The 15,927-nt window shown below is 45.9% G+C and overlaps 1 protein-coding gene across 2 annotated transcripts; it reads right to left on the bottom strand.

Annotated features, from left to right (window-relative positions):
• Positions 1-224: 224 nt before the first annotated feature.
• Positions 225-11,772, bottom strand: LOC310769524 (F-box only protein 6-like). 2 transcript variants are annotated; one of them, XM_083628991.1, is made up of 6 exons: positions 11,669-11,772; positions 7,137-7,398; positions 4,670-4,787; positions 3,261-3,356; positions 1,486-1,624; positions 225-570 (listed from the first exon to the last, which is right to left on the bottom strand). In XM_083628991.1, the coding sequence occupies exons 2-6, from the start codon at positions 7,396-7,398 to the stop codon at positions 454-456; spliced, it is 732 nt and encodes a 243-aa protein (XP_083485117.1). In that variant the 5' UTR covers positions 11,669-11,772; the 3' UTR covers positions 225-453. The 2 variants fall into 2 exon arrangements, with proteins under 2 accessions (XP_083485117.1, XP_083485118.1); XM_083628992.1 differs by lacking the exon at positions 11,669-11,772 and having other exon boundaries at positions 518-634; positions 7,137-7,500.
• Positions 11,773-15,927: the final 4,155 nt, after the last annotated feature.

Raw genomic sequence — 15,927 nt, 5'->3', positions numbered from 1 at the left:
ATGTAAAAACACACTAATTTCCAGACCATCCGCGGGCCGGATTTAGAAGGCGATTGGGCCAGATCTGGCCTCCGGGCCTTAGTTTGCCTACCCATGGTTTACACTGACCAGCAGCAGCTCTCCCACCTGAAGATGCTGAGGATCAAACCCATGACCTTTCTGCATACCAGGCAGCCATTTACCACTGAGCCACAGCTCTCCCATCCTGTTTCATACCCAGAACATACATTCGAGTCGAGTACTTTATTGATAGACTTTAAAACTTCCCCTTAAAAAATAAAAATCCAATGATAACTTTTAAAATGCAGACATACAGCTTCAGAGGAATGGTTTCTTAAGCAGGGACCATAACCAGCATCCAAGATCCATAGGGACACTGAGAGAACTCCAGGTGAGGTGGGTTCAAGCTGCTCAGCAACCCTTTCCTTCTCTTCGGGGTGTTTTCCTCTTCTTCTACGGGAAGTTCGGGCCCACAATGACGCTGCTGTTGGCAAGCTTTCCATAGTCCACGCCGTGCTCAAAATGGATGTGGCGGACTCCGCTGGGGTAGTTGCGGAAGATGTACACAGTCTGGAAATTTCGGATGGGGAGGGAGAAGGAGTTTTCACCAGAGCACAGCAACAGGTGGGTGCAGCTGTATTGAAGTAGCACCGGGTGTCGGAATGTTGTGCCTCCTTCACAACTTTGCACCCGGGACAACTACCCCATTGCCCCCACCCCACCCTCAAGCTAGGCCACTGCTGAGCACAGAGTGCCGGATTTACAGATAAGCTATAGCTTAGGGCCCCACTCTCTTGGGTTCCCCCCCAAAAAATTAAAGGAAAAACAACAACTGGATGTACATTTCCAAAATATAAGATAAAAAACAAATAAAACCTACATACAGCAACAGTGTTTTGTGTTGTGTGGGCTCCTATGATGTAAGTAATGGGCCCCGCCTGCTAGCCTGCTCCCTAAAATATCACTGATTTGCTCATTTCTATATACAGTGGACGCTTGGGTTGCGAACGTGATCCGTGCAGGATGCATGTTTGCAACCCGCATCTGCACACAGGCGGGTTGCGATTCGGCGCATCTGCACATGTGCAAAGTGCGATTTAGTGCTTCTATGCATGCGTGACTGCCAAAACCCGGAGGTAACCCGCTCTGGTACTTCCGGGTTTCGGCGGTCTATAACCCAAAAAAAGGAACCTGAAGTGGCTGTAACCCGAGGCATGACTGTACAGGGTGCCTACATTCTGCATGGACTGGTTGCATGGCAACATGCAGCATGCAGCTGCAGACTGCAGTGCAGCACACTTGAATGTAGGTCAAGCTGTTGTATCTGTTATCTGGTATTATAGCAAATATTCAACACAAAAAACAGGGACAATTTGTTGTTGACAAAGGAAAGCTGGACATATAAAGGGCCCCATTACCTTCAGTAGCTTAGGGCCTCATCAAACCCTGGCTGAGTACTTCTCCTGCCTTAAATCCCGGATTTACCTTTTTCCAGTTCCTTGTGCCATCCTTGATTACCTCCCCATTCGAGATATAGCAGGTATAGAGGGCTTTAAAATCTGCAGCCAGCAGCTTCACGGTCAGTCTGTAGTTGTAACGAGGATTTGGGTACAGGACATCAGACCTGTTGGGGAGAAGGGCACAAGGCAAAATCAAGCCAAGTGTAAGAAGTATCATGGCTGCCCAGTCATTGGCAGAGTAAAGACAATATCGTAATTGCTGCTTTATAGTGTGCAGATGACAAACCTAGGCAGCATCTTAAAAAGCAGAGACATCACCTTGCCAACAAAGGTCCGTATAGTTAAAGCTATGGTTTTCCCAGTAGTGATGTATGGAAGTGAGAGCTGGACCACAAAGAAGGCTGATTGCCGAAGAATTGATGCTTTTGAATTATGGTGCTGGAGGAGACTCTTGAGAGTCCCGTGGACTGCAAACCTCTCCATTCTGAAGGAAATCAGCCTTGAGTGCTCACTGGAAGGACAGATCCTGAAGCTGAGGCTCCAATACTTTAGCCACCTCATGAGAAGAGAAGACTCCCTGGAAAAGACCCTGATGTTGGGAAAGATGGAGGGCACAAGGAGAAGGGGACGACAGAGGACGAGATGGTTGGACAGTGTTCTGGAAGCTACCAGCATAAGTTTGACCAAACTGTGGGAGGCCGTGGAAGACAGGAGGGCCTGGCGTGCTCTGGTCTATGGCGTCATGAAGAGTTGGACACAACTAAACAACAGCAAGTGTGCAGATGAAGCCCAAAGGCTGAAGCAAAACCAGCTGCTTTGGAGGCACTTGCGGCACCTTCAAAACAAAAGTGGGGCATCTCCAAAGCAGGCAGCTCATCACACATTGCACTGCGAGGGTGGGGTTAGACTAGATGACCCTTGGGGTCCTAAATCTACAATTCTATTGTATTTCAGGCCTGCTACAGGAGGGCAGTTGTGTTCTTTCTGGCCACGTAAAACCAGTCATTTAAAAACACTTGGATTTATATCTTGATTTTAAAAACCACATCAATTTGTTTCTGATGTTTGGTTTGAAATCGGTATTTGCTAATGAATATGTTAGATTGTTCTTTTGCAAACCACCCACACTTTCTCCCAACCCATATTTTGAACATTTTGTGTTTCAGTTAATTCCCACCCACCCCAGGTCGGAGAGCTTTTCTTACTTTTCCAGCCTTGCCAAAAATCTAGCCTTACTCACGGAACCAAACTGAGCAAGATAAGCAAAGCAAAATCTCTCTCTGGATTTTCCACGCACCTGATAAGAGAGTAAGATCCAGTTTTCCACAAGGAACAACGGGGAAAGCTCTCAGACCCGGGGAGAAATTAACCTGTATGCCAGTGTTTTCCAAACTTGGGTCTCCAGCTGTTTTGGGAATACAACTCCCATCATCCCTAGCTAGCAGGATCAGTGGTCAGGGAAGATGGGAACTGTAGTCCCAAAACAGCTAGAGACCTGAGTTTGAGAAACACTGTAGTGCACAAAATGATTAAAATGCAAAAGCGTGAATGAACTCATAGGGGTTTCCTGATGACCTAACGGTCAGGGGTACCTTTATCTTTAAGCGGGCTGTAAATTTTGCTAAATAACCCTCGGAAGTTCAGGATAAATCCTCAAACACACCTAAACAACCCTGGTAGGGTTTTTTTCCCTGCTACTCAAGACCTACCAAACCCACCCCTCTGGCTGGGAACTGTAATAACAGGACTAGATGGGGGTTTGATCCTGCAAGCTCTTCTGAGGCCAGTTCCAGCACTCACCAATCCTGCACCACAATATGGGGTGTCACGTAGTCCATCAACTCGTCCGTGTAGCCGTGGTCCTTCAAGGTGATGCGTTGAATTTTTGTGTCGGGCCTGAGATTTGAGGAAGGAAATCAAAGCCATTTCAAGTACAGTGGTACCTTGGTTCTCAAATTCCGGAAAACCAGAAGTAAGTGTTCCAGTTTTCGAATGTTTTTTGGAAGCCGAATGTCTGACGTGGCTGTCGGCTATTGTTTTCCGAATGCCTGCACCAATCAGAAGCTGTGCCTTGGTTTTCAAACATTTCGGAAGTCAAACAGACAGATTAGGTTTGGTGCTTTTGTTTTCGCTATTTATTTTGTGGGGGTTTTTTAAGGCCTTTTTGGTTAATTTGTTTTTGTGCCTGTGTGGAATCCAGTTCAGCTACTGACTGATTGATTGATTGATTGATTGATTGTGTGACTGCAGAAATTGATAAAATCACCCCATCCAAACAATGACTATCATCAGTGCAGGTAAGAAAAAATAATAATTTTAATTTGTGTCATCTACAATACTGTTTTCCTTATTTTATAGAACAGTACATCGATTATTGCTTTCATTTTATGGATCAATGGTCTCGTTACATAGTAAAATTCATGTTAAATTGCTGTTTTAGGGGTTGTTTTTAAAAGTCTGTTTTGCATTACTTTCTATGGGAAAGTGTGCCTTGGTTTTGGAATGCTTTGGTTTTGGAACGGACTTATGGAACAGATTAAGTTTGAAAATCAAGGTACCACCATCACCAGCCCAGCTTGTTAACCTTTTGTGCCCTTGGAGACTGGCAACTGGCAGCCAATGAGTCCAATCCAGCCCTCAGAAGGCAGCCTGCACTGCAGGAGAGGAGGGCAGAGAAACCAGATACCTTAAGCCTTCCTGTGGTCCTTCTTTTGCCACCGATGGACATCTTTAATTTTACTCTCTGCTTCTACTGAAATAGCCCTTGAGGGGAGAAAAGGAGACTGGATCTTCCTGCCTTACACTGAGCCAGACCACTGACTGGCAGCATCTATCTATCCTATCACAAGAAAAGTCTCTTCTAGAGCTACCTGGAGATGCTGGGAATCAAATTCAGGACTTTCTGCATGCAAAGCAGGTGTTCTCCATCTAACCTGCGTTCTTTTCTCTAAGGTTCCAGTCCTCATGAAAGAAGGGCTGCCTGTTGAGTCAGACTATTGGTCCAACTAGTTTTATATTGTCCACTCTTTGACTCTGGCCGCAGCTCTCAAGGGATTCCTAGAAGAGTCTTTTCCCTGCCCTACCTAGAGATGCCAGGGATATAGGTTGGACCTTCTGCATTCAATGCAGGTCCTCCACTACCATGTGACCAATCTTCTAAATCCATAGCCACATTTGAGGATTTACTGAACCTATAAAAAGGTCCTCACCCATTGAAGGCAAAGAAACATTTCGTGATGTTGTCATGGGGGTATTCGTCTGCTAACAGCTCCTCCACACCCCAGCAGTGCTCCTGATGCTTGTCGATTTCCCAGTAGAGAAATTCCTCTGCGGGAGAAGGAAGAAAGGAGGGCGTAAGAACTTTAAGAGAGACTTGCTAGGTCAGGACAATGGCCCATCAAGTCCAGTATCCTGTTGCGTGCCAAGGCACCTGAGCCACAAAGTTCCCAGGAGAACAATAAAACGCACTGACTGAAATATGCTCGGAGTTGAGAGTGGATTTCATGCTCTTTATTCAGCTCATAGTGGTGAGGAGGAATGAATGTTTCCCCAAAGTATCTGCTTTATATACATTATATAATATACATTTATATAAATAGCCCCACGTGACTGGCTATTTCCGGGATTCTCCTGTAGGCCAATCAGGTTGTGGATTCACTTCCATCTGGAGCTGGATTGGGTGGCTCCTGCAGCCCAATCATACTGCTGCATTGTTCTAGGACCAATCAGACTGCTGTATTCTGAATCCTATTGTTCTAGGACCAATCAGACTGCTGCATTTTGGATCCTATTGTTCTAGGACCAATCAGACTGCTGCATTTTGGATCCTATTCAACTCAGTGCATAACACCGATGCAGAGTATTTTGGTTTATGGGTTCAAAATAGGCCACAACTTTATTGGTTACCAACGTGAGCTGTCTGGCATAGGCACTGGGGTGAAGCCAGACTATATCTTGACTCCTGCCCATCTGCAGGGAGTCCACAGAAGGTTAAACCACCGATATGGGGTGCCCTATAACTTACGTTGGCGGAGACGTGGGTAGCGCTGTGGGTTAAACCACAGAGCCTAGGACTTGCTGATCAGAGGGTCGGCGATTCGAATCCCCACGACGGGGTGAGCTCCCGTTGCTCGGTCCCTGCTCCTGCCAACCTAGCAGTTTGAAAGCACATCAAAGTGCAAGTAGATAAACAGGTACCGCTCTGGCGGGAAGGTAAACGGCGTTTCCGTGCGCTGCTCTGGTTTGCCAGAAGCAGCTTAGTCATGCTGGCCACATGACCCGGAAGCTGTACGCTAGCTCCCTCGGCCAATAGAGCGAGATGAGCGCTGCAACCCCAGAGTCGGCCACGACTGGACCTAATGGTCAGGGGTCCCTTTACCTTTATAACTTACGTCAGATAGCGGCACCACTCTGAGACTCTGAGGGGTCCCCATAGGGGCTGTGACATGGCCCTAGCCCACGCCCAGGCTTTGGACAGTATTCACGAATCGCTTTAACAGGATACCCTTACTGAGGAGGGGCAGGCGAAGGTAACAACATCCCCTGCAACCAAACGGAGGCCTAACCTCACAAAAGTTGCAACAATTGCTACGAGACAGGCAAAAACCAAATGGCCGGTACAAATTTGCCAAGTGGAAAAAACTCCGACCCAGCCCCAACAACATGGCGACCGACGATTGCCATAGCAAGGTCATATCAGAGCAAAGCATGAAAACAGGGTGGGTGGGTACAGTGGTGTAGAATGGTCAGGTGGTACTTGGGGCGGAACTTGTTTTTTGTCACCACCTCACATTGAAATTCCCCCCCCATCAAAGAAAACTGCGCAGGCAGCAATCCATTGTAGATCCCGCCTTCCTCCTTTGTTTTGACAGATCAGGGGAGGCTCGGGTGGGTGGGCGTTGCCCAGGTTTTTTTAAAAAAAACCTGCACATTTATGTTTCACAGGGTGCAAAAGAAGGGCTTTGCACATAGCTGTCAACCACCCCTTATTTGGTGGGAAAGTCCCTTATCCCAGGGCTGTGTCCCGCTGCTGTCCCTTATTGATGATGTCCCTTAAATTTCCCGGGTTTCAAAGGAAGCAGCTCCTCTCCCTCCCTCCCTGCCGGCCAGGGAGGAGGGAAGCTCCAACTGTGTTGCTTGGCTGTGTTGCTCACCCAATAAGGAGTCTAAGAACGACTGGGGGGTGGAGCTTGCATGCCTTGTGCCGATCAAATCGGCCGCATTGCCTGGGGACTCGCCTTTGCTCAGCGCTTCCCAGCGGAGAGGTGACGGTGGTTTTCCTTGCTGCATCCCCTTTGCCCGGTTGCTGCGCTGTGGGAACCACCGCTTGAGGCTTCGTTTGGCTGCTGGCTGGGCTTTCTGCCTTTGGCTTGGAGGGGCTCAGAAGCTGAACATACCTGTGCTTGGAAAATCCCTTATTTTGGCTGCTGATCCCTTATTTTCGAGGCTGCTGGTCCCTTATTTTCAAATCTGTAAGTTGACAGCTATGGCTTTGCACCTTTATACAATATGCATGTGTGCTTGGGCCCAGGGTCTTTTGCCTCACCATCTCCACTACTGACTCCCTGTTGCTACTCAGCCTCAAAAAAAAATTAATTCATTGGATTCATTGGAAAAAATCTAATAACCATAGGCTAGCAGCCAGGGGTAGCCCTCTGCCACCGAGCAGATACCCACCTTTGCCGAAAGGATTCCGGACAATGTTCTTCTGCAGCTTGCAGAGAAGGTAGAAGACCTTCCAGTCTGGGAAAGGACTGGTCAGCATCTCAATGGGGTAGCTGGCCCGTCTGCACTTGTCTTTCCACTGAGCGTTCAAGGAGTCTACCAGGTCCCTCCACCAGCAGCACACCCAACGGAAGCAGCGGAGCAGGTGCCACGAAGGAAAGAAGTCAAACACATCCAGCAGGATCTCCAGAGGCAGGTCGTTGATGGACACCATCTTCCGCAAGAGAAGTCTTGGCCGAGAGAGGTTTTAGAGATGCAAAATAAATGCAAAGGCAGGAGACCTGGGCTACTCAGACCCAAACCCGCTAGGAATCAATAGGGCTTGCTCCTTCAGAGCGACCTGAAGTTTACAGCATGTTATTCCCTGAAGGAGAACAACTTGAAAATGATTTATATTCAACTCCAAGGGTAGTGCTGTGGGTTAAACCACAGAGCCTAGGACTTGCCGATCAGAACGTTGGCGGTTCGAATCCCCGCGATGGGGTGAGCTCCCGTTGCTCGGTCCCTGCTCCTGCCAACCTAGCAGTTTGAAAGCATGTCAAAGTGCAAGTAGATAAATAGGTACCGCTCCGGCGGGAAGGTAAACGGTGTTTCCGTGTGCTGCTCTGGTTCACCAGAAGCGGCTTAGTCATGCTGGCCACATGACCCGGAAGCTGTACGCCGGCTCCCTCGGCCAATAAAGCAAGATGAGCGCCACAACCCCAGAGTCGGTCATGACTGGACCTAATGGTCAGGGGTCCCTTTACTTTTATCTTTAGACTGGCTAAGATGTGTAAGACTGAATCAGATCAGTGCTGGAGATGCAATAAGGTCGGGGGTACTTCCTTTCATATGTGGTGGACATGAAAATGGGTAAAAGAGTATTGGGAAATAATCCATAATGAATTGGAAAAAAATATGTTTAAAAACACATTTCCAAAAAAAAACCCCTCTTTTTGTAGGGGATGATTCAGATGGAAATTCCCATGTGTCAAAAAAGGTTATTTATGCATGCCACTATAGCGGCTCATGTTTTGTTAGCCCCAAAATGGAAAACGAGTGAATGGCAACTTAACTGATGGAATATGCACAGCTTACGGACCTAACTTATAGAATAAGAGAACAAGAAGAACATTTGTTTGGAGAAGATTGGAAAATGTTTATTGAATATATGGGAGGGGAGGATTGTGTATACTTGAAAACATGGGCAGCATTAAGATAAATTCAACAGTGTGAATAAGTTTTGAGGGAAGTAATAATGGAATACTGAATGATTTAGTTTATATAAAATATGCAGGGATTTATGCTATGCAAAATGAACCATGGAGAGAGAAGAAGGGAAGTCATGAATATTTTAAGGTTGTTTAAATGAATATTCTAAATTGCAAAACAGAAAATTTAATAACAAAATTTACACACACACACGAGTGCTTTTTTCTTTTAAAAAAATGTTTAGGGGTACTCTCATTTTCCTACTTGTATTGAAATAAAGGTAAAGGACCCCTAACAGTTAAGTCCAGTCATAAATGACTCTGGGGTTGCACGCTCATCTCGTTTACTGGCCAAGGGAGCCGATGTTTGTCCGCAGACAGTTTTTCCGGGTCATGTGGCCAGCAGGACTAAGCCACTTCTGGCAAAACCAGAGCAGCGCACGGAAATGCCGTTTACCTTCCCGCCGGAGCGGTACCTATTTATCTACTTGCACTTTAACGTGCTTTCGAGCTGCTAGGTTGGCAGGAGCAGGGACTGAGAAACGGGAGCTCACCCCGTCACGGGGATTTGAACCGCCAGCCTTCCGATCAGCAAGCCAAGGCTCTGAGGTTTAGACTACAGCGCCACCCACATCCCATATTGAAATACTACCCCTCAATGAGGCCAAGCTTAGATTCACAAAATGTTTAGGGGTATGTATACCACTGCGTACCCCCCGAAAAAAGCACTGTGTGGGGGTGGGCATGGGTGTGTGTAGGAAACTTGCAGTGGTGGTAGGAAAATTACAACACTGTTGTGGGTTTCTGGGGTCAATCTGGATCAGTGGCACGCTACATTTTGGGGTCCTAGAAGCTTTCACTGTCATGAAGCCCTCTTCGCAACCAGCAATGACGTCTGGGTAACTTAAGTTAATCTTCTTCAGTGGGGTTGTTCCACAACAAATCACCACAGTAAATAATAATAATAATAATAATAATAATAATAATAATAATAATAACTACCATATCTCAAGTTTTGATTAAAATTGCTGTACTGGATTACCTCCTGTTACACGAAGCACATTTTACAAAATATTCTCTTTTCTGGTTTTTCTAGCAACTTATTCACATACAGTTTCATCCTATGAGAGCTTCCTTGCAATCTCGTTTTTCTGGAGATGATATGCACAACTTACTGTGAGACTGTCACAGCCTCTGGGCTACTGACTCTCAAACCTTTGGGATTGTTAAAATATAGGTAAAGGTAAAGGGACCCCTGACCATTAGGTCCTGTCGTGGCAAGAACAAAAAACCAATGCATTTGAGTCCCTTCCAGTTCTTGGAATCTTGTGCCCAGTGAAGGTTAGGTAAAGGTAAAGGGACCCCTGACCGTTAGGTCCAGTCACGGACGACTCTGGGGTTGCGGCGCTCATCTCACTTTACTGGCTGAGGGAGCCGGTGTACAACTTCTGGGTCATGTGGCCAGCAAGACTAAGCCGCTTCTAGCGAAACCAGAACAGCACACAGAAACGCCGTTTACCTTCCCGCTGGAGCGGTACCTATTTATCTACTTGAACTTTCACGTGCTTTTGAACTGCTAGGTCGGCAAGCCCTAGGCTCTGTGGTTTAGACCACAGTGCCACCCTCATCCCTCCAGTGAAGGTTAAAGGTAAAGAGACCCCTGACCATTAGGTCTAGTTGTGACCGACTCTGGGGTTGCGCTGCTCATCTCACTTTATTAGCCGAGGGAGCCAGCGTACAGCTTCCGGGTCATGTGGCCAGCATCACTAAGCCACTTCTGGCGAACCAGAGCAGCACACGGAAATGCCATTTACCTTCCTGCCGGAGCAGTACCTATTTATGTACTTGCACTTTGACGTGCTTTCAAACTGCTAGGTTGGCAGGAGCAGGGACCGAGCTCACCCCGTAGCGAGGATTTGAACCGCCGACCTTCTGATCGGCAAATCCTAGGCTCTGTGTTTTAACCCACAGCGCCACCCGCGTCCCTCCAGTGAAGGTTAGAATCTTATAAATAGAGAATTCTATCATTGAGCTAGTCAGGGGGGGAAATCCCGTAAAACAATAATGTTAGTTGGCCTCTTAAATCAGCATCTCAAATGAATGAATTAGGGTGCAAGAGGCTAGGCTCAAGTTCTAAACTCACTTGGGCGGATACAAGGACAAACTAGATACAGGAAATTTTTTTTTGTTTTAAGTGCAAAGCAGGAGCCCCAGCTGGGGATCACCTGATTAATTAGGATCCCAGCAAGGTGGAGCTGAGGTTTAACCCTTCCTTCTCCAGCTTTGGTGCTAGCCAAAACAGCCCTCAAGCTGCTGCTTGGTTTCAGGCTCAGATTGGTATTATCAGAGCTGGTCTAACATTATAATTAATATGGCTACAGGACAGGAAGCCAGGATAACCTCTTTTTCAGACCTTTGTCAAAAAAGCACCAACTTTGACTCCTCCTCTAATTGAAATCTTTCCACTCCAGCTGGTAATAACAAGGTTCCTGGTAAGGGCGCAAGTTTGCTTTCTTCCTCCTCCCTCCCAACCTTGTTTCCTTTTGTGCTGTGTGTATTTTTTATTTTTTAGTCTTGTTAAGCATGAGGACAGTGCCTTCACATTTCTGAGCTACATTCACAAGCCCCCCCCCCTTTTTTTTTTTTTGCTGGTGAGCAGGATTAAAATGGTTCAGATAAACACACACACAGGGAATATTAACGGTATGAAAACAAGCTTCTCTGTACGGGATCAAATTAATGACCATTAATGCAGGGACTGTTGCAGCTGTTTTAAAGTTTGGAGTTTACTCACTTGGCGCTCTGGAGGGAAATAGGAACTAAAAACACATACCCTTTTAAATATATTCCACTACAGCTTAGACTCCCCAACCTGTTTTTCACACTCAACCTTCATTTTATTGCTAGAGGGAACAAAAGTTTTAATGCAAAAGGCTTTTGCTAACAATGCCTTGCATCCAATATTAGTGCTACTCAGAGAGGAACTAATGAAGTTAATGACCATGCAAGCCAGCATGTGGCGGAAAAGGTGGAATATCAATGCGGTAAATAAAATAAGCCCTAAAAATTCATCCATGCTGATGGCAAATACAGAATACAGAAGCCTAGGCTCCAAGACGTATGCCGCCAGCTATTTTGCCTAGCCTGGAGATAGGTAAGAATTGGCTTTATCAAGCGAAGGAGGGAGTGAAGAGGCACTCTTTCCATGCTCAGAGACCCTATCACCAAAGTGTTGCTGCCTTGAGGTTCAACCTCGCAGCTAGTGTAAGCCCTGAGGACACCTCCCAGCCTTACCTCGGTTAAGAAAAGGAATGGCAGCGTCCCAAGCTCTCTGGAAAGACAAAACGAAGGAAGTTTCCGTCTCCGCCCCGCTCAGCCTGCAGGAGCAGAAGGCGGGCAAGATAACCCAGGGAGGCGTCAGCGGCCAGGCGCTACCTCCTTCCTAGGCGGGGCGGAGAAGGGGAACCCCAGCTCATTTGCATTCAGTGACGCGTCTGCAACGTCACGCCCCTTCCAAAAGAACGTTTCCCATGCCAGTGGCAAATCAATGATAGAGAGTTCAATCGCGTCTCCCACCAAGGTGACGTGAGAGGCACTTTCCATATGTTGGATTTCCTTTTTCCTTTTTCAGTTTTTTAAATTTTATGTATACTTTTCAAGTTTATAAATTTCACTAATTTTACATTTTTAAAAAACATTTCAGAACTTGACTTCCTTCCGCCTATTTCTGCGGTTCATTAAATTTATTTTGAATATCCCCTGCATATCCGAATTAACTTAATTTGCTCATTTATTCATCTACTTCAAATATATACTCTTATAAAACTGCAGGTTATTGCTATAATCCTGCCAATGATCTTATCTGTTTACGATTTATCTGTAAATATTCCATAAAACATTTCCATTCTTTTATAAAAAAAGTTTGTTATCTTGAATTCATATTCTTCCGGTAAGTTTCGCCATTTCTGCATATTCCGTAAGTTTTTTTATCTATTCTTCCTTTGCTGGGACTTGTGTTTCCTTCCATTTTGGGAGCAAGTAACAATCTAGCCACTGTGGTCGCATACATGGATTTAATTTTCTGTGCAATTTACCCTGAGTTTTTAATGACGTTTCTTTTATTTAACAAAATGTGCATATCACTTGATTGTAAGAAAGCCTAGCAGTTTACAAGAAATGCGACCAGTTTTGGTTTTTTTAATCAGTTAAAAACATGCAAAATCAACAGCAAAAGTGATGTCAACATCTATGTATCTGGATAGGCTTGTGTGACCAAAAGGTGTTTAAGCCTTAAAGGTAAAGGACCATTAGGTCCAGTCACAGACAACTCCGGAGTTGTGGCTTTACTGGCCAAGGGAGCCAGCAGCTTCCGGGTATGTGGCCAGCATGACTAAGCCGCTTCTAGCTAACCAGAGCAGCGCATGGAAACACTGTTTACCTTCCCGCTGGAGTGGTACCTATTTATCTACTTGCACTGGCATGCTTTCAAACTGCTAGGCTGGCAGGAGCAGGGACCGAACAACGGGAGCTCACCCAGTCACGGGGATTCGAACCACCAATCTTCTGATCGGCAAGCCCTAGGCTCTGTGGTTTAGACCACAGTGGCACCCGCATCGTTTAAGCCTTAAGAGTATATATTTAAATAAGATGAATAAATGAGCAAATTGTTAATTTGGATATGCAGAAGATATTAAAAACAAATTTAAGGAACCGCTGAAAGAGGGGGAAGTCAAATTTTGAAATGTCAAAAAATATTGTAAAATTAGTGAAATGTATAAACATGAGAAGTATAAATAAATAAATTTGTGCATTTCCACCGCAAAAGGTGTTTAAGCCACACACACCCGCAAAAAAGTACAGAGAAGGCGACTGGTTCCAAAGTAGGGAGTTCCAAAGTAGATGTTACCGCACCATCTATTTCTCACAACTATTTTTTTTTTTTTTTAGTACATTGCTGTTAGACAATTATGTTAAGAGGAGTTAGCAATGGTTATAATTCTTGTAGGGATTTGCTGTACTTAGTTGCTGCATGACAGGCAGATGTTCAACCAGGTAAGCTTCCCCTGTCACGGTGTCTTCACTGTGGCATTGTGGTTAGGCTGCTGAACGTGGACCTAGGAGCCCAGGGTTCAAATCCCCATTCCGGTACAAAGGTCAACCTTGGGCCAGTCACCACCTCTCAGCCAAACCTACCTCACAGGGTCATTGTGAGGACAATACAAAGGGACAGTTGTGAGCACCACCATTCAGCTCCTTGCAGGGAAGTTGTTGTTGTTTAGTCGTGTCTGACTCTTCGTGACCCCATGGACCAGAGCACGCCAGGCACTCCTGCCTTCTACTGCCTCCCACAGTTTGGTCAGACTCATGCTGGTAGCTTTGAGAACACTGTCCAACCATCTCGTCCTCTGTCGTCCCCTTCTCCTTGTGCCCTCCATCTTTCCCAACATCAGGGTCTTTTCCAGGGAGTCTTCTCTTCTCATGAAGTGGCCAAAGTATTGGAGCCTCAGCTTCACGATCTGTCCTTCCAGTGAGCACTCAGGGCTGATTTCCCTAAGAATGGAGAGGTTTGATCTTCTTGCAGTCCATGGGACTCTCAAGAGTCTCCTCCAGCACCAGAATTCAAAAGCATCAAGTCTTTGGCGATCAGCCTTCTTTCTGGTCCAGCTCTCACTTCTATATATCACTACTGGGAAAGCCACAGCTTTAACTATATGGACCTTTGTTGGCAAGGTGATGTCTCTGCTTTTTAAGATGCTGTCTATGTTTTCATTGCTTTTCTCCCAAGGAGCAGGCGTCTTTTAATTTTATGACTGCTGTCACCATCTGCAGTGATCATAGAGCCCAAGAAAGTAAAATCTCTCACTGCCTCCATTTCTTCCCCTTCTATTTGCCAGGAGGTGATGGGACCAGTGGCCATGATCTTCGTTTTTTTGATGTTGAGCTTCAGACCATATTTTGCGCTCTCCTCTTTCACCCTCATTAAAAGGTTCTTTAATTCCTCCTCACTTTCTGCCATCAAAGTTGTGTGATCTGCATATCTGAGGTTGTTGCAGTGAAGGCGGGATACTAATTTAATATGGGGGGGGGGACTCTGATAATGCCTCTTGCTTGCCTAGATGGGGAATAGAGAGCAGCGTGCAAGTGTGTGGACAAAGGTAAAATTTGCATTTGTGGCTCCGCCCCCTTTGTCCCTAGCCCCTCCCATCACAGGCATGAGGTTCCCGGAAGGGAATGAGGTCCTCAGTCTGAGCAGTTTTCATCAGTGTGGTACCACTTTATTTCCTCTAGAAATCTGAATTCTTCCTCACTTTCACTTCTTTATAGCTCAGTTGGCTAGAGTGTGGTACTGATAACACCAATGTTACAGGTTCGATTCCCATATGGACAACTGCATATTTCCAGGGAGTTGGACGAGATAATCCATAGGGGAATTAATAATAATTTGTTATTTATGCCCCACCCATCTGGCTCCATTTCCCCAGCCACTCTGGGAAGCTCTCAACAGAATATTAAAAACACGATAAAACATCAAACATTAAAAACTTCCCTAAACAGGGTCCCTTCCAACGCTACAATTCTATGAATCCACCTTTTCATCCAAGCTAGCTCAAGGTGGCATACAGAGTTCTCCTCATTTTATCCCAACAGCCCTGCAAGGGCAGGTTAGGCTGGAAGAAAGCGAGCGGCCCCAGCTTCATATCCAAGCAGAGGATTTGAACCCAGCTCCGGGTCCGCCACTGTATCCGTTATACCACACTGACTTACACCACAATTTTATCACTTTTTTTTCTGGAGAGATTCATTGACTTCAGTTCATTATTTTGACACAGCTGAATTGACCGGGGTCAGGGGATATATACCGTATATCATCTGCCTTTAGTATAATTCCAGGTACTTATAAGAATGTAAAAAGAGCCTGCTGGTTCAGACCACTGACCCATCGAGTCCAGCGTCCTGTTCTCACAGTGGCCTAGTACATGCCTCAATGGGAAACCCATAAAGAGGGTTCAAGCACAAAACAAACTTGTTCCTGCTGTTGTCTCCAGTACCTGGTCTTCAGAAGCATGGCTGCCTCCAACTGCAGAGCCAGAAGAGAGCCATCATGGCTCGTATTATTATTATTATTATTTATTTTTTATTTATTTATTTATTCATACCCCGCCCATCTGGCTGGGTTTCCCCAGCCACTCTGGGTGGCTTCCAACAGAATATTAAAATACAATAATCTATTAAACATTAAAAGCTTCCCTAAACAGGGCTGCCTTCAGATGTCTTCTAATAGTCTGGTAGTTGTTTTCCTCTTTGACATCTGGTGGGAGGGTGTTCCACAGGGCGGGTGCCACCACCGAGAAGGCCCTCTGCCTGGTTCCCAGTAACTTGGCTTCTCGCAGAGAGGGAACCGCCAGAAGGCCCTCGGCACTGGACCTCTCCTCCATGTTGATCTCATATTTAAAGCCATCCAAATTGGTAGCCATTGCTGTCTCCTATTGAAGAGAGATCCATAGCTTAACTGTGAGCTGTGTAAAGAAGGACTTTCTTTTATCTTAACCACG

This window comes from Podarcis filfolensis (assembly GCF_964270895.1).
Source record: "Podarcis filfolensis genome assembly, chromosome: 8".
Lineage (NCBI taxonomy): Eukaryota > Metazoa > Chordata > Lepidosauria > Squamata > Lacertidae > Podarcis > Podarcis filfolensis.
This window is presented reverse-complemented; position numbering and strand designations above follow the sequence as displayed.

Coding starts and splice junctions, on each gene's coding strand:
- LOC310769524 (XM_083628991.1), bottom strand. CDS start 7,398: ATGGTGTCCATCAACGACCTGCCTCTGGAGATCCTGCTGGATGTGTTT. Junction 3,357..4,669: donor TGTTTCTTTGCCTTCAATGG/GTGAGGACCTTT, acceptor CTCAAATCTCAG/GCCCGACACAAAAATTCAAC. Junction 1,625..3,260: donor CATATTGTGGTGCAGGATTG/GTGAGTGCTGGA, acceptor TCTCCCCAACAG/GTCTGATGTCCTGTACCCAA.